This window comes from Nerophis ophidion, linkage group LG03 (genome assembly GCF_033978795.1).
Source record: "Nerophis ophidion isolate RoL-2023_Sa linkage group LG03, RoL_Noph_v1.0, whole genome shotgun sequence".
Lineage (NCBI taxonomy): Eukaryota > Metazoa > Chordata > Actinopteri > Syngnathiformes > Syngnathidae > Nerophis > Nerophis ophidion.
Genome location: NC_084613.1, coordinates 62,840,913 through 62,860,443, shown reverse-complemented (window position 1 = coordinate 62,860,443; position 19,531 = coordinate 62,840,913). Strand labels below are relative to the sequence as shown.

General features: G+C 39.5%; 1 protein-coding gene across 6 annotated transcripts in view; it reads right to left on the bottom strand.

Moving 5' to 3' along the window:
* Nucleotides 1-19,531, bottom strand: part of evla (Enah/Vasp-like a) — a 102,958-nt gene that overhangs the window by 10,774 nt on the left and 72,653 nt on the right. For 5 of the 6 annotated variants that reach the window (XM_061895858.1, XM_061895857.1, XM_061895859.1 and 2 more), the window contains exons 3-10: nt 17,258-17,438; nt 14,846-14,903; nt 12,688-12,749; nt 11,233-12,060; nt 3,505-3,758; nt 3,312-3,427; nt 3,180-3,207; nt 3,041-3,074 (exon numbers count right to left, since the gene is read on the bottom strand). In XM_061895858.1, the coding sequence (XP_061751842.1) occupies nt 3,041-3,074; nt 3,180-3,207; nt 3,312-3,427; nt 3,505-3,758; nt 11,233-12,060; nt 12,688-12,749; nt 14,846-14,903; nt 17,258-17,438 (1,561 nt within the window). The remainder of the gene's footprint in view (nt 1-3,040; nt 3,075-3,179; nt 3,208-3,311; nt 3,428-3,504; nt 3,759-11,232; nt 12,061-12,687; nt 12,750-14,845; nt 14,904-17,257; nt 17,439-19,531) is intronic. The other variant, XM_061895860.1, reaches the window with a different exon arrangement.

Here is a 19,531-nt window from a genome sequence, read left to right as displayed (position 1 = left end):
TTAGGATGCAACTCAGTATTCTTCTTCCTCCAAACACGAGTTGAGTTTATACCAAAATGGATACATGGAATGTATTGGATTGGAATGACATGTGGTCAGATGAAACCGAAATACAACTTTTTGGTATAAACTCAACTCGTTGTGTTTGGAGGAAGAAGAATACTGAGTTGCATCCCAAGAAAACCAAACCTACTGTGAAGCATGGGGGTGGAAACATCATGTTTTGGGGCTGTTTTTCTGCTAAGGGGACAGGACGATTGATCCGTGTTAAGGAAAGAATGAATGGGGCCATGTATCGTGACATTTTGAGCCAAAACCTCCTTCCATCAGTGAGAGCTTTGAATGGTTGACCAAAAACTTATTTTCCACCATAATTTACAAATAAATTCTTTTAAATTCCTACAATGTGAATTCCTGGATTTTTTTTCACATTCTGTCTCTCACAGTTGAAGTGTACCTATGATGAAAATTACAGACCTCTGTCATCATTTTAAGTGGGAGAACTTGCACAATCGGTGGCTGACTAAATACTTTTTTGCCCCACTGTAGGTTGTTGGCAGTCTAAAGGATCCCCCTAGTTCGTATTTTATTGCACAACAAAAATGGCAAAAGGATAGAAACAAGATGTAGGAAAATGGAAGATTAGATGACCTATCGAGAAGGATAACAGCCACTTGCACGTCCAAAGTTAGTTCAAGACTGGCCCGCAATGTCCTCCATCTTGAATACGCCGGACCAATATTTGAGTTTCGGCTCTTCTTTATTTTTTTAGACATACAGCGTCTTTCTTTTCTTGCTCTAAATTCCTCATCTTGGATTTTTTAGCAGCATATGCCGCAAAGGCAAGTGCAGGTATTGCGAACAAGTTGGCACCGTGCACGCGCGTCACTATAAATCACGTCCTCCAATGAGGCGGCTCCTTCGTGGGCTGTGCTCACTCTTTTCTCTCATTCCTGTGACTGGATCTGAAGGGGATGACCGCTACAAAAACAAATTATGTTGTATTCCAGGGGTTTGTTCACCAAAATACGTAATTATTACTGTTACGATACTGTATGATACTAAAATTATTATTCTTTCAAGTTAAAGAATGTAGCTTTTAAACCCCAGATTTAAGTATTTTATTCTGAAGGAGAAAAGCACTGCTGCAGAAAAATGGAGACTGTGGAGCATAATTCCCATGAGTTTGACTTTAAAACCACATTATTTTGAACGCATCAGTAGGACCCTGACCAAACAACAATGGAGGGAAAAACGACGGTAAGTAATAAAGTTGCACAATTAAATCGACATCAAGGTTTTAATTACAGCAATTCATATCTGCAAGAGGATGAGGATTTTTTTTCCGGCATTTGAGTGACAGGCATGTCGGCCAATCAGAATTGTTGAGCCTTGCTTTTGTTGTCCCTGATTCAAACAAGAAATATATCATACTTTGTGCATCGCTGTCACCAGCTACGCGTGTTTATTTAACAGTACAATTAAGTGAATGCAGTGAGCCCTCTTTTCAGTCATTCACAGTCTTTGTCTCGAGCAAGGTGCCAGCTTCAAAGCCTCCCTACTCGCTCGTGAGAAGTACCGCAAAGGAACAAAAATTAGGAGGAAAAAAATCTCATTACAAAGCCTAGTGTCCCATTGTAGGGATATTTCAGCTTCAAATGAGATGGGCAATATGAGCCCATCAACACAGACCAATGAGCGAGAATGCCTTGATCATGTGATGGCAAAAAAAACCAAATGGCAACACAACCCCGTTTTTCCAACTAGGAAAAACGTGCACTCCAAGATGTTTAATATTTAAGTTACATTTTTGTTCACAGTATTGAGTCCACGTTGTTTGTTCATTTTGGATAAAGTTATGGTAAATGGGTCATACTTGTATACACTTTTCTACCTTCAAGGTATTCAAAGCGCTTTGACACTATTTCCATGCAGGGCCCTAACCACGACCCAACAGGATCAAGGGTGAAGTGTCTTGCCCAAGGACACAACGGACATGACGAGGTAGGTAGGAGGTGGGGATCGAACCAGGAACCCTCAGGTTGCTGGCAAAGCTACTCTCCCCATAGTTATTTATACCTTCGAATTACAGTTCAATGGTAAGCAAGTCTACAGTAATGAGGACTAAAAGTGTAAATCTTTTTAAATGGTTACTTGCATTATTATATATTATTACATTACATTATAAGCACTGTATAGTTTTTATCTAATAGTTCTTCAGTTTAAGAGCATGATGTAGACAAAAGCTCTGAGTCGGTCTGCATAAAGCAAAATACTTTTAAAAGTACATATTTGCACATTGTTCTAATTTGTGGCACCTTGAGACAAGAATATGTCGATTGACAGCCTAAAAGTAACATGTCTACCATCACTTGTTATTTTCCCAGTTTCATGTAAAAAAAATGGTGGTTTTAAATCAACTTTAGCCCAGGAATGATATTTTTCATCTCTGACTTTGAACATTTATTCGACGTTTGTCGTCATTTCTCGCCATACAGTATAACGTATTTCCTTGAATTGCCGCCGGGGCGCTAATTAATTTAAAACCTCCTCTCACTCCTGCGCTTACCAAAGGCATGCGGTAAAATAAACATGCGCTAATTATTTTAAAACCTCTTCTCACTCCGGCACTTACCAAAGGTATGCAGTAAAAATTTGAGTGTGATGTAAGCTTGGACCTTAAATCCTACTGAATAGCTCTTAATCTTTTTCCCTTTATGCGATTTCAAATTATCCATTTTGAAAATGATGACAGGGGGAAGTGTCACTCGTGACGTCAGGAGTTTGACCAGGCGGTAATACTAAGCATGCGCTAATTATTTTGGGAAGAGAGTTTGACCCGGCAGTAATTCAAGGCAGGCGCATACTATACGCCCTGCGGCAATTTAAGGAAATACGGTACTTTCAAATGTGAAAAAGATATTGACTACAGTAAACAATAGTACTGCTTTTGGCCAGGGGCAAAGCATGACTACTGCATGGGGTCAAGCTGAATAGGCAACAATCAGTTCATTAGGCAGTAGTACAAAAACAATTATACCTGTTGAGTTCTGACCGCGACTACCTGAGTCGTCCTGTGGGTGTGAGAGAGAGAAAACGTTAGTTCCGTTTGACGGTTTGACTCCAAATGTCGCCTTGGGGCGTGAACAGCAAACATGACGATCACAGCGACGACTTACTTCATCAGGTTTCTCAGAAGCTTTTCGTCTATGAGTGGAGAACATGTGCAAACAAGAAAACATTAGTAATTCGGTGGAACCAGTCTTGTATTTGTACAAGTTATCGAAGGGTTAAATAAGCCAAGCTTTTACCTGCGAGCTAATAAGGCGTTCATCTCCTGCATCAGACCCTCTCCACCACCACCACTACCTCCACTAGATCTGTTGGAGTCACTTTTACTGCCTGATCCTGGTGGACTGCTCTCGTCCTGAACAACAACAACAACACCTTTTTTCTATGCCCTTCTTCCATTGAAAGACACTTTTAGTCGGACCGCAAACTCACTCTTTGAACTTTACGTAGTTTGGCCCCAGCCAGAGCTGCCGCCAACCCTGAGGGCTGATGCTGCATGCCAGGAGGGCCCCCCGGAGGCCCGCCGCTAGCGGGCAGCGGAGGGGGCATGGGCGGGGGCACCGCCATCGGGGGCGGCGGACCTGGAGGCGGAGGCGGGGCTGGGGGACCAGCCATTGGTACCGGTGCTACGGACGGGGGCGCCGCCACGGACAGCATAGCGGGGTGACCTGCAGACACAGGAGGGCCTGGGAGGGGCACAGTTTGTGTTTGGTTAACGGGGGATTTTGGGCGCCATCCTGGAGGGTCGCCTCAGGGGTCCTGGGGGTGACACACGTCTTCTTTATTGCTTCATACTAGCAATTCTAGTGCTGCGTGACTAGCTTTAATATTTACTTGGTCATCATGACATCTTCTATTGATGGTGGGCCCATTTTTTATATAACATTTCCACAAATCGATAAAAAACTCTAACAGGCCAGGCCAAGGACCCCCAAACTGAGGGAGAGACATAGCTCTAGGGCTGCGAATCTTTGGGTATCCCACGATTTGATTCAATATCGATTCTTGGGTCACAATTCCATAATATATCGATTTTTTCGATTCAATTTGATTCTCGATTCAAAAACGATTTTCAGATTCAAAACGATTCTGTATTCATTCAATACATAGGATTTCAGCAGGATCTACCCCAGTCTGCTGACATGCAAGCAGAGTAGTAGATTTTTTTTTAAAAAGCTTTTATAATTGTAAAGGACAATGTTTTATCAACTGATTGCAATAATGTAAATTCGTTTTAACTATTAAACGAACCAAAAATATGACTTATTTTATCATTGTGAAAATATTGGACACAGTGTGTTGTCAAGCTTATGAGATGCGATGCAAGTGTAAGCCACTGTGACACTATTGTTCTTTGTTTAATTTTTATAAATGTCTAATGATAATGTCAATAAGGGATTTTGAATCACTGCTATGCTGAAATTATAACTAATCTTGATACTGTTGTTGATAATATTCATTTTTGTTTCACTACTTTTGGTTTGTTCTGTGTCGTGTTTGTGTCTCCTCTCAATTGCTCTGTTTTTTGCAGTTCTGAGTGTTGCTGGGTCAGGTTTGGTTTTGGAATTCGATTGCATTGTTATGGTATTGCTGTGTAGTGGTTTGTTGGATTGATTAAAAAAAAAAAAATGGATTTTTAAAAAATGAGAATCGATTTTGAATCGCACAGCGTATTGGAATCGATTATTTCCCACACTCCTACGTAGCACGGACCCCCCCACTTATGTATATATGTGTGTTTAAGTATAAAATGACATCCTAAAAGTAGTTTGCTATTTTGCAATAATAAAAATGTTTAAATAATACAGTGTAGCACTGCTAATAGCTGGCTGGCAACGAGCTTGCTACGCGCTAGTTGTCCTAAACGCTAAGATTAATATTCACTGCCACTACAATGTCTTGGATCAATGTTAATGTAAATTTAAATACATATAAATTTGTGGGAAAATTAAGAAATAGATAAATTTTTTAAAGTCTAATTAAAGACCCCTGCTACATTGTTAAACTGTGGTGTCGCCCTCTACTGGTGAAAAAGTTGAGATGGGGAAAAAATACATTTACTCACTCAAGTGAGGCCTCTGGTATGGGGGAGGCTTTTGACGTATAAAAAGGAAAAATGTTCACACTAATGAATTAAAAATAACTTTATTTTAGTGACATCAAATTCTATTGTTTTATGGGATTAAACACTTGAATTTGGATTAATCATGATTAGTCGCTTGCATAATTTTAATTAACTTGGAAAAAAGATCGAAATATTTGGATCGAAATGCAGTTTTGTCAAAATAAAAAAAAGGAATTTTTTTTTAAATGTAAAAGGTAAAAGGAGCATGTATGTGCAAAATACATTGCGTACAGTATATATTTGGTTTATGTGATCATTGTTTGATTAATCACGAGTTAACTTATTTGTGACAGCTCCATAAAATGTTATAACAAAACATTACAAATATACAAACCCTGTTTCCATATGAATTGAGAAATTGTGTTAGAAGTAAATATAAACGGAATACAATGATTTGCAAATCCTTTTCAACCCATATTCAGTTGAATATGCTACAAAGACAACAACATATTTGATGTTCAAACTGATAAAAAAAAGTTTTTGGGCAAATAATCATTAACTTTAGAATTTGATGCCAGCAACACGTGACAAATGAGTTGGGAAAGGTGGCAATAAATACTGATAAGGTTAAAGAATGCTGATCAAACACTTATTTGGAACATCCCACAGGTGTGCAGGCTAATTGGGAACAGGTGGGTGCCATGATTGGGTATAAAAACACCTTCCCGAAAAATGCTCAGTCTCTCACAAGAAAGGGGTCTCCGTTGTCGTATTTTAGGCTTCATAATGCGCCACCCGTTTTCAATGGGAGACAGTCCGGGACTACAGGCAGGCCAGTCTACTACCCGGACTCTTTTACTATGAAGCCACGCTGTTATAACACGTGACTTGGCATTGTTTTATCGAAATACGCGTGATAACATTGCTTGGATGGCAACATATGTTGCTCCAAAACCTGTGTGTACCTTTCAGCATTAATGGTGTCTTCACAGATGTGTAAGTTACCCATGCCTTGGGCACTAATACACCCCCATACCATCACACATGCTGGCTCTTCAACTTTGTGCTTATAACAATCCGGATGGTTCTTTTCCTCTTTGTTCAGGAGGACACAGTTTCCAAAAACAATTTGAAATGTGTACTCGTCAGACCACAGAACACTTTTCCACTTTGCATGAGTCCATCTTAGATGTACTCGGGCCCAGAGAAGCCGGCGGCGTTTCTGGATGTTGTTGATAAATGGCTTTCACTTTGCATAGTAGAGCTTTAACTTGCATTTACTGACAGTGGTTTTCTGAAGTGTTCCTGAGCCCATGTGGTGATATCCTTTAGAGATTGATGTCGGTTTTTTATACAGTGTCGTCTGAGGGATCGAAGGTCACGGTCATTCAATGTTGGTTTCCGGCCATGCCGCTTACGTGGAGAGATTTCTCCAAATTCTCCGAACCTTTTGATGATATTGTGGACTGTAGATGTTGAAATCCCAAAATTTCTTGCAATTGCACTTTGAGAAACCTTGTTCTTAAACTGTTTGACTATTTGCTCATGCAGTTGTGGACAAAGGGGTGTACCTAGCCCCATCCTTTCTTGTGAAAGACTGAGGATTTTTTGGGAAGCTGTTTTTATACCCAATCATGGCCCCCACCTGTTCCCAGTTAGCCTGCACACCTGTGGGACGTTCCTAATAAGTGTTTGATGAGTATTCCTCAACTTTATCAGTATCTATTGCCACCTTTCCCAACTTCTTTGTCATGTGTTGCTGGCATCAAATTCTAAAGTTAATAAATATTTGCAAAAAAAAAATGTTCATCAGTTTGAACATCAAATATGTTGTCTTTGTAGCATATTCAACTGAATATGGGTTTAAAATGATTTGCAAATCATTTTATTCCGTTTATATTTACATCTAACACAATTTCCCAACTCATATGGAAACGGGGTTTGTACATTACATTTAACGGCGGCTCGTGTTGATTTGGTCCACTTGTGTTGTCATGCAACGTGATTATCTATTGTTCTCACACAGGAGCGCTATTGTCTATTGTTGATGCCATGTGCACCAAAGGTGTGTTCAATTATTTACATGACGGCGGTGAGACGTATGACAAAGTGTATTGACAATCTCTCTGTCACACACACCTGCGTGAGAATGATTTGCCTAGACATGCACCCTTATGTGTTGCCTGTACTATTATTTTTTGGGGATAAATACAACACATGGTGGCGCTGTATTTAAACCTTTGAGTCCTATTGACTTGAAATTTTTCACACAGCTCAATGCACTATGCAAAACAGCCGCTGTAACTTTATGGCTTTTTGGTGAATCACCACAACAGTTGCCCCAACAGGGCCAGCCCCTGGCATAAACACTTTGTGGTTGGTTGTTTAGGGCCACAACGACTGGGAGTGGTGTGCTTACGATTATGGCGACTGGTCACTTCAGTAATTGATTATCAATGCAGTCGTCGTGCTCTGCGGGTGTTTACCCGTTTCTACTTTGATGGGCTAAATTTCCTCAAAAAAATAGTGTCGGATAAACTTTTATTCAGCGGTGAGTCAACACGTCTTTTGTAAAAGTTAGAGTTTGGTTCAGTAGTGAGGTGGCCTTGTCTATTTAAAAGCCCATAGAGATAATTGCTAATTTAGCATCGCTTCGAACGCGGTCATCGTGACAGATTTATGGCTAAATTTTTAAAACACACGTACTGTTTTACTTTATGTTGTAGCCAAACCTTTTCCCCAGAGATATGTATAAATTAATTAATTTTTTTCATAATTTTCGCCCAATGATTTTTGTTTTTTATTACTTTTTCAACTAATGCCGAAGTGGCATAGGAGTTTTTAATTGCCTTCACTGCATTAGGAGATATTGTACACTTTTCTTTCCCCTTAGAGTTTAACTTATTTTTTACCTATTCATATACAATTTGAACATTACCTCAACAATACATTTGAAAGTATTGGATTGAACCATATTTTAGTTATCAATGTAGTAAAGATGCGCGGATAGGCAATTATATCATCCGCAACCGCATCACTAAAGTCGTCATCCACCCGAACCAACATTTAATCAACACCGCAACCGCCCGCCACCCGCCCGTTGTTATATATCAGATATAGAAGGTAATGGGAGCCGCAAACATTCTCACGAATGTTTGCTGGTGCTTATCCAGATAACGAGATTAAGAGCGTGTTATGAAGCATTTGACTTTAACACCTTCAACAACATGTACAAACTGTTTGCCAATAAAGCAACATGTGTGCATTTTCCGCAGAAACACGTACAAGATTGAAAGTCAATACTGAGGGACACAGACTACACTGATGGTTGTGATATAAACAATTTTAACACTCTTACTGATATGCGCCACACTGAAGCCACACCAAACAAGAATGACAAACACATTTCGGGAGAACATCCTCACAGTAACACAACATAAACGCAACACAACAAATACCCAGGATCCTTTGCATCCATGAGTTTTCCTGACTATATTATACACCCAGCTAGCACCAAACCCTGCCCACCTTACCAACGCACAGGGGGTGGGGGGGCGGGGTTTGGTGCTAACGGGGCGTATAACATAGACAGGAAGACTCATGGATACAAAGGGTTCTGGGTAGTTGTGGTGTTGCGTTTATGTTGTGTTACTGTGAGGATGTTCTCCCGAAATGTGTTTGTCATTCTTGTTTGGTGTGGCTTTACAGCGTGGCACATATTAGTAAGAGTGTTAAAATTGTTAATATACTGTGTCACCCAGTATGCCTGTCAGTCGTGTACGTGTCTCTGCGGAAGCCACATATAACATGTTGCTGGAATGGCATGCAGTTAAAAGGCGTCAAAGGCTATGACTTTATTGCACGCCCTAATTCTTGTTAACTGGGTGACCGCCAGCAGATATTCGCGAGAATGTTTGCGGCTCCTGTTTCTTTATTTTGTGATACGGGTCAAAATGGCCCTTTGAGTGGTAAAGGTTGCTGATCCCTGAACCATGTATATCAAATAATTCCGATTGGTTCAACCGCCACCCGCCCGAATCAATTTAAAATCAAATTTTTCGTCATGTCACCCGCCCGACCCGCGGTTTATCCGCGTACTCCGCGGATGAGACCGCAAACCGCGCATCTCTACAATGTAGTACCTTTGTGTATTCTTGTGTGATTATAGTAAGTACAAATCTTTCCATAACTCCTAAAATAACCAACAACAATGCAGTAACAGTAATGGAAAAAATAAGTATTTTTACTAATATCTAATTATAAATATACTTGTGTCTGTTATCCACACACAAATTAATTCTACTTCTGGTCGCCAAGAGTACTACAGTAAACCCCAATTACAGAAATAAACAGATCAGGAGTGTCAAACTCATTTTAGATCGGGGGCCACATAGAGAAAAATCTACTCCCAAGTGGGCCGGACTGGTAAAATCCCTGCACGATAACTTAAAAATAAAGACACATTTACATTGTTTTCGGTGTTTAAAAATAGAAGAAGCACATTCTGAAAATGTACAAATCATGTTTTTTTACACTTACATGTTGCGGTTAATAGTATTCTCTTTATTTGTCGTTATTTATATTTTCTGAATGAATGATGTGATAATGTTCATCAGTCAACTCAATGGCGTTCATTTTCAATCAATCAAGATAAAAAAATATCAAAATTAAATTACAGTATGCCATGTATGTAGTTTGATCATTTTCACTGATTGATGTACTAACATCATGTGGTTTATTTTGTACATATGTACCATCGTCAGAGATACAAAAAATTGCTATTGCAGCATCCAGTAGACACATGTAGAAGAGCTGTTTCTTTCATTCAAAAATGTCTGGTTAATTTGTATACTTTTGTTTCATGTCTCTACAACATTCCTAACAGAAGTTACAAGCAGTTTTGTCTGTGTTTTTTCCTAGGCGGCGCTAGAGCGCAATTTTGAGTTTTGGGGGGTTTTTTTTTTATTAGATGGCAATTTTCGCCAGTCCTGATGTGTGTGTAAAATTTGGTGAGTTTTGAAGCATGTTAAGGGGGTCAAACTACAGCTCGAAAAGGCGGCGGAATAATAATAATAATAAAACCTTAGAAATACAATAGGGTCCTAGGAAACTCATCCCACGGGCCGAATAAAACTTGTTCACGGGTTTGATCCGGCCCGCGGGCCGTACGTTTGACACCCCTGAGTTAGATGGTTCCGGGCCTGGCCGTGATAAATTATTAATAGGAATTAATCTTTTAGAGCTTGTATGGCTCTAGAGCCAGTTGTGGCTCTTTTGATGACTGCACCTGGCTCTCAGATACATCTTAGCTGACATTGCTTAACACGATAAGTAATGAATACTTCCGCTGGTAATCCCAGTGTCAAATATAATTTTCAAAATATAAAACATTCTCATGCATTTTCATCCATCCATCCAGTTTCTACCGCACCTGTTCAAGAAGTCGCATTAATGGTAAGAAGTACTTTATTTATTTGTGGTTAGCCTCAGAATAACAATGTTATTAAAAAGAATAAGAGACTTATTATACTCTAAAAATGTTGGTCTTTCTTAAAAAATGCACGTATATAGTTGTATTCAGTGTTAAAAAAAATAATAATTATATGGCTCTCATGGAAATACTTTTAAAAATATTTGGCTTGTATGGCTCTCTTAGCCAAAAAGGTTCCCGACCCCTGTTTTAGAGCATGAAAAGCCTGTTTCCAACTTTCTAAATTGTGTTTTAACATTAAGAAAGCCCTCTAGACATGACTGTTTTACAACACTCAGTAGTCAACAGTCAGCCCTAAAGTCTGCAGCGTTATATTAAAGACCGAAATGGGGCCACAAAAAGGCCATAAATCTGGGAAATGATAAGTATGTCTGTTAAATTTAAGCAAGATCAGTCAAAAGAAAAAGAAAAATTGGAATAATTGTTAAGTACTAATTTGTCTAATTAGAAAAGGTTGAGTATGTTTGTACTCCATGTATGTGTCCCACAGGGTGTGGCACCCTATTGGAGGGTCCTACTTTTGTTCATGCTATTTTTGTTTTTGAACGCACTTAACTTCCTTTCTGCTAAAAGAACGACCTCCTCCTCTCCTCTTCATACTTACTGCTGTTGGTCATGGGGACCTGCTGGGGGACAGGGGAGGGGGTCTTCTTGGGCGATCCCCCATCATTGTAAGAGGGGGGTGAGGAAGGGGCTTGCTGGTGGTACACCTGCTGCTGATGTTGCTGAGGGTGGAAGGTGGACTGGTACTGGTGATTGGGGGCGGGCCCCGGGGGCGGCTGAGGCACGGCATCGCAATACTGCAGGGTGAGCGGAATCTGGTGGGAATGGGGGGAGTAGGAGTCGTCTGACTGGCCGTTGGCGTGAGAGTGGGGCTGATGCTGGGGGTACTGTTGAGGGTCTAGTGGCGGGGGCTTCATCCTAGCGCTCATAGCCGGGAGGGGGTGCGCCATGGGGAGCACAGGCTGTGGCTGTGCTAAGCCCTGCCTGGCGGGCATGGCCATCATTACCGGAGGGGAAGCGGAGGGCGGGCACTGGGCATACATTTGCTGCAAATGCGAAGCGGACCAGGTCCCGTGTTTGGGGGGCAGCATGATGTCCTGCTGCTGGTGAAGGTGGCGGGCTGTGGTGGGAGGTGACAGGGGGATCTGACGGACCTGCCGGCCCAGGGTGGAAACCCCTTGGACCGGGGAGAAGGCAGAGGCCAGCGAGGTGGATAGCTGGGAGGAGAGCTGTGCCTTGTCCCTCGCCGCCCCCGCCTCCTTCTCTTGAGAGGGAGGGGAGGAGGAGGAGGGCGGGGAGGAGGAAGAGGCCACACGGACATAGGACGGGGGCAGTGTGCTAGCTCTGTACTGTCTGTACTCGGGCGGAGTGTCTGGGTGGTGGGGGTGGGCGGGGGGTACGGACACTTTATATTGGAGAGTGGAAACGACTGTGACGGGGAGTTGGGGGGTTGGGGGGGGAGACAGAAGGAGGAGATGCGGACGGAGGAGGGCGACAAACAAAGGAAAACAGAAAAAGAGAAAAAACGTGAGAAGAATGAAAAGCAACCAAGCCGAGATGAAACGATAATAAAAACCAAAAGCAACAAATCAGGAGCGTAATTCAAAGAACAGAAGCTAAATCGCAAATAAAGAATCCAAAATATCAAGCAGCAGAATGCAACATGGTTAGAAAAAAGCACATGACATTTCCCCCCCCCAACAGCAGCTGGAAGAAAGAGATGGCAGCAGAGCATGTTGCAGGGGCTGGGGTCAGGGATGGGGTTAGGGGGCGGGGCTTGAGGGCCGGGGTCACTGATATAACAGAGTGTGCAGCAAGACTTGAACATGTGTGTGTGAAAGAGAGAGAAAGGCATAGTGGAAATGTGGATTAGTAGAAGGGAATAAGGAGCGGTGTGTTTACTGTGTCTGACAGAACACTGATAGCAGAAATAGATAGATAGTAAAGACAAAAGCCCAGCAAATACACGCCTTTTCTTTCATGTTTGTGTACTTAAGAGCATACGTCGCACTATTGAGTTTCCTAAAGCCGTGTTTGTTTGTTTTCGAAGCCTTACCTGATCCTGACGTCCGCCGCTCCCTCTCCTTGTGCGCCTGCATCTGATGCTGCTCCATCATCCTTGGGATAGCAAGGATGCTACTTCATTATTATAAAAGACTTGTGGACTGTCAATAACAATTCAAGCTGTCTGGATGCTTTCATTCTGGTGTTTATGTGCACCGACCCCAGACACACTCACACAGTTCTGTCATTACAAAGTGCATCACATCATACTTTTATTTGTATTTACTATTTTGGCTTCATTATTTAACATTACAAAATAAAAATCACCGACAGGAGGGAAGCAAATAAATTCCTCTCCCACTATTAAGATGTTCATCCTTTAAGGTCACTTCTGCAACTTTGCTATAATTGAGTGTTTATTGCTTACTAGATTGTGTGGATATGTTACTTTACTTTTGTATTAATATTTGTTCCTAATTAATTTTGAGAGGTACTGTACATTTTACTGCATGTCATCTTATAATAGTAAAAAACAAATGGGGCTTGATCTACTAAAAGTGTATTTTTGTGCCTCTTGCAAAAAAATCGGCTGGGATAGGCTCCAGCTGACCTGTGACCATTGAAGATAAGCTGTATAGAAGATGGTAAGATGGATGAAGAATAATTGATTCTTATATTGAAATGTCACTTTTTTTTATAATTATTACATTTATATAAGTACAACAAATTACCTATCCTTAACAATATTTTATATATTTATTGGATTACAAATCAAAATATTAATTTGTGTAAAAAATGTCAACAAATAATTCATACAAATTATCGTGATCCTCAACACAATTATATATTAATAGTTGAAATATTTATTTTCAATAACAAACAAATGATCTTAAACAAAATTATTATTATAGTTGATTACATATAAATAATAGTATTTGAGTATACGATGAAATGTTGAAAATAATAAAGTTTAATGATTATTTGTATTTATTTCACAATTCTACATACAGTAGCTACTGTAAATGGTGTAATATATACCGTATTTTTCGGAGTATAAGTCGCTCCGGAGTATAAGTTGCACCTGCAGAAAATGCATAATAAAGAAGGAAAAAAAACAAATATACGTCGCACTGGAGTATAAGTCGCATTTTTTGGGGACATTTATTTGATAAAACCCAAAACCAAGAATAGACATTTGAAAGACAATATAAAATAAATAAAGAATAGTGAACAACAGGCTGAATAAGTGTACGTTATATGACGCATAAATAACCAACTGAGAAGGTGCCTGGTATGTTAACGTAACATTATGGTAAGAGTCATTCAAATAACTATAACATATAGAAATGCTATACATTTACGAAACAATTTGTCACTCCTAATTGCTAAATCCGATGAAATCTTCTTCCTCCGCTTCTAAATATTATTATTTGATATTTTACGGTAATGTGTTAATACAAAGGGTGTCAAACTCATTTTAGATCGGGGGCCACATGGAGAAAAATCTACTCCCAAGTGTGCCGGACTGGTAAAATCACGGCATACCTTAAAGACAAATTTAGATTGCTTTCTTTGTTCAAAAATAGAAGAAGCACATTCAAAAAATGTAAAAATCATAATGTTGTTGGGTTTTGTTTTTTTTAATTCCCCGTTGCGGTTCATAGTATGCTATCTTTATTTGTCGTTATTTATATTTTCTGAATAAATTGTGTGATAATGTTCATGAGTCAACTCATTGTTGTTCATTTTCTATCTATCAAGATAAAAAAGTATGTCAAAATGAAATTACAGTATGTTATTAATGTAGTTTGCTCATTTTCTTCAACTGATGTACTAAATCATGTGATTTATTTTGTACATGTGTAGCATCATCTACAAAGATACAAACAATTGCTATTGTGACATCTAGTGGACACATTTAGAACAGCTGTTTCTTTCATTCAAAAATTTCAGGTTAATTTTTATACCAAACTCATCCCGCCGGCCAGGTAAAACCTGTTCGCGGGCCTGATCCGGCCCTCGGGCCGTACGTTTGGCACCCCTGTGATAATAATTTCACACATAAGTCGCTCCTGAGAATAAATCGCAAACTATGAAAAAAACTGTGACTTATAGTCCGAAAAATACGGTACTGAAATGTATTATTTGTATGTATTGTGCTTGTGTACCTAATTAAGTGGCGAGTGAGTGCATAGCGTTTGCTACTGTACCTCCTCTGGACCTCACTTTCCTCCGAGGAAGGTCCATTTTGGCGCTGGACAACTGGACCTGAAAGATGGAGTGGGGGGGATAAAGTGTTCATCATATTAAGTCATGACATTTATCTTATGTGGAATTTATCGTTTCCTAAGAATGTAATGTATGAATAACGATTTCATGTGTGGGGAAAAAATCCTGGAGTACATTTAATATATGCGAGTTAAGTAAGTGTGACACAAATTAGATCGTGATGAAAATACTTTAGAGCAATGTTTGTAAACGCATCAAACAAGTTGGACTGTTTACACTAATTTTCACGACATTTAGCCAACACTAGGGAAAGAGAGGTCAAAAATACCACAATTACATGTACTACTAGTTCTGACAAACATGCAATAAACTGTTCAACTCCTTTTAAAACATACTGAACAATTTAGACATGTTTTTAATGACAGTGAATACCAGTAAAAACATGATGCAGTGTAAATAAATGGCGACAAGAGTATACGGACAAAATGTGCTGCATGTGCATCCATGCATGTGTGTGTCTGTACTGCTGACTAAGTGCGAGGTGCCAGGCTGTTGCCATGGTGAGGGCCAAGGACAAGCAAAAGGACCCAGGAGGACCAAAAGGGCCTGATCAGACTTGTTTTATTTTCTATATTTAATATACATTATGAACTCAGGGGGATGATGCGTGAATGGTATTATCTAGTTTGCTTAATTGGTCATTGCGCATGTACATGTAATATTTATGGAAGCTGCAGGAGAGACAAAAAAATGAGAAGAAAACATTAAAAACCAAACAAATATTTTTTGGTCACTTCTTTTTGTGGCGGGACCTGTGCCCGTTGAGAAAAATGATACAGATATGGCATAAATGATACATGCTTTCATGTTGTAGTCGCCAAAAGTCTACAATAGGTGCAGAAAACGCTGATAGTTATCGCAAGTCCCTTTCTTAGACAAAATCAGGTCTGAATATTAAAATCTGTCTACTCTCTATAAGTACCCAAATATATACTAAATATAATGACACGGTCATTACGTTGGCAGCTCTGAGCCCTCTGCTACGTCTTCCTATCCTCTGGCATACCGGGTGCTTATATGAGGTGTGTTAAAAGGTAGAGTTACGATGTCATCTACTAAACATAGTTGTAAAGACAAGCTGCATTCACAGGCGTATAACAAAATCTATTTGTGATGATTCAGTGTATAAGTGTGTAATAGTAACACATTCCAACTAAATTAATAATTGTTTGCTATTATTCCCAATGTACATCAAGGAAATTCACAGAAATTAATATTTTCATCTACTTTTTTAAAATATTATATTTATTGCTTAATTTTCTAGTTAATCAAAATGTACAAAACAATAATCCTGTTTTTTCCGGGGAATACAAATGTAGTCAAAAATATTGTTTAGAAATCATTGTTGATAAACTGGTATGAAAATTGGTATTTTTTGTAATAAAATTAATGATTGAATATTTTAAATAATATTTAAGAAAATTAAAATAAAAAAAATCAATGTATTTATTAGTTTTCCACATTAATTTTGGAGTTCTAGTCAAATGCCTATCTTTATATATACATATATATATATATATATATATATATATATATATATATATATATTACACACACACACACACACACACAACCACATTATATAAATATTTTTTATTTCCCCTCGGGGATTAATAAAGTATTTCTGATTCTGATTTAATCACCATGTAACATTAAACATGTAAACAGATGCACACACCTAATAACCTTGGACCCCCACTGCACCCACAAAAGAAGGACCCCCGACATTATGTCTCCTTATGTGATATTTTAACCACCAACAAGATAGCCGCAAGGATGTCCTGGCATGAATACACAGTAAACTCCCTTTTAAATAACTTGTAACTCGAGTTGCTCAAGGGTTTGTTACGTGACTAACTTAAAAGTTCCAACCAAATATATTAAGCGTGTAAAAACTGTACCATCCTTTACTATTGAAAATATAAAGTGTTGTATCGTGAAATCTACCAATACAAATATTGATATACAGTATCTCTATAAAACTCTGCCTCCTCTGATTACAGCTGCAGTGCATTTTGTTCACCACTAGAGGGAAGTACAGCTCATAAGACTTTAATATCTGCCTGACAAAATCCATCCTTCCAAGTTGAATAGTATTAATTTATAGTCAGTTAAGTGATATTCAGACGGTAAAAGCAAGATGGTTGGACTTTTTAGCGGGTTTCTAGACCAAAAAACACAATATTCAATTTATCTTTAGAAGGAGCTGTTAACGACTACCAAACATTCAGAAAATAGCTTTGTGCGTCAGACAACAGAGTTAAAAACAAAGTCCTGATCTCTTGAGTTCCCGTGAACAAGCAGATGACGGAGAAGTCAAAAGTTTGCATTACCACCACTGTCAGGTGAGCTGAGGACGTTGAGAGCAAACAGCATGGCGTTGGAGAAGGTGGTGGCCTCCTCCTTGCTGGCAAAGTTGAGCCCATAGACCTGGCGAGCGTCACGCCATTGATGGAATGTTGGCGTGGCCTGATTGTACTTGAGGCCTTTCACTATGGAGTAGTTGATCACCACCTTTTATTAGGGAAGGGATGGAAGAGCATCACAAATATTAGCTTAGTGCCTTATTGACAGCAAAACAAATTATAAATAGGATAACTATTTTTCTTATACCAATATAACTTGCTAATTGTGATTCTCTTGTTCTTAATACAATAAGACATACTACATTATGAGCCAAGAGAACTCTATACAGTGGTAACTTGCATTGTGTATGCCTACACACCACATGTTTTAGGTTTATAACACATTTTCTTACGGAATGTTGCACCTAAAACTTTATTTGCTAAAGTTACAGGCTTTCTTATGGGAAAAGATTTTTTACAGTAGAATTCTGGTGACTGACATGCCAGTTGTTTACTGTAAACTAGTCGTTTTTACAGTGAATTACTGTAAATAGAAATGAGGTACCTTGTTTTACCCTTAGAGGCACACGTGGGGTAAAAAATAACCCCACACCATTTGTTATTGTTTAAAATATTTAAAATAAAAAGTTATAATATATTCATATTCCAGGTATTCCTCAAAACATGTTTGTGACATGATGAAAATTGCATTTTTTCCACTGATTTAAAAAAAATGCAGTTTGTGTCACTACGACACTCTTCCACAAGTCGGGTCAAAAATGACTCCGAGCAATTCCTATGCAACCTTCCATGAACTTTTAAAGGGGAACATTATCACCAGACCTATGTAAGCGTCAGTATATACCTTGATGTTGCAGAAAAAAAGACCATATGTTTTTTTAACCGATTTCCAAACTCTGAAAGGGTGAATTTGGCGATTTAAACGACTTTCAATTGTTTGCTGTCGGAGCAACGACCTTTCACCCGTGATGTCACAACATGAAGCAATCAACCATTTTCTCAAACAAATTACACACACCAAGTCAAATCAGCTCTGTTATTTTCCGTTTTTTCGACTGTTTTCCGTACTTTGGAGACATTATGCCTCGTCGGTGTGTTGTCAGAGGGTGTAACAACACGATCAGGGACGGATTCAAGTTGCACCTGTGTCCAAAAGATGCGAAAGTCCCTCGTTTGTTCTGCACACTGTACCGACGACAGCTATGCTACGACAGCGATGGCACAGAGATGGCAAGAATGTGTGGATATCCTGCGACACTCAAAGCAGATGCATTTCCAACGATAAAGTCAACGAAATCACAAAAGGTGAGTTTTGTTGATGTTATTGACTTATGTAGAGTGTGCTAATCAGACATATTTGGTCACGGCATGACTGCAAGCTAATCGATGCTAACATGCTATTTAGGCTAACTGTATGTACATATTGCATCATTATGCCTCATTTGTAGCTATATTTGCATCCAGCCTTTCCCTCCACCCACATTTAATGCCAAACAAACACATACCAATTGTTGGTTAGAAGGCGATCGCCGAATTCGTCCGCGCTTCCTCCCTTGCCGCTGTCTGTCGTGATATGGCTCAAAAGCTTCTGTTTCTTCTTTAATTTCGTTTTCGGTACCTGCCTCCATACTCCAACCATCCGTTTCAATACATGCGTAATCTGTTGAATCACTTACGGCGCTGAAATCCCAGTCTGAATCCGAGCTACTATGCTATACCTTTCTGTGCTATCCGCCATGTTTGTTTTTGGTGGTTTCACGCTGTGACGTCACAGGACAATAGACAGGTGGATATAGCCATGGTGTAAATCAAGCACTTTGAAGCCGTTTTTCGCGATATTGCGTGATGGGTAAAATTTTGAGAAAAACTAAAAATAAAATAAGCCACAGGGGACTGATTTTAATTGGTTTTAACCCTTCAGAAATTGTGATAATGTTGCCCTTTAAATTTTTAGCAACTCTGACTGCCCCACCTCCATATCTGAAGTCATCTTGCTCATCTGATGCAACTGGCCATCAAACAGGCGGGAGAGTCAGATAACTGGATGTTTTTGAGTCTGGAGACTTGTGTTTGGTGGCCATGTTGGCAGGAGAGTCATGCGACTTGTGTTTGGTGGCCATGTTGGCAGGAGAGTCAGGTGACTTGTATAGTGGCAGTAGAGTCAACTGACTAGTTTGTTCTTGCTTGAGTGTTGAGACTGCATAATCCTGTCTTGTTGCAATTGTACACATGATCCGCTTT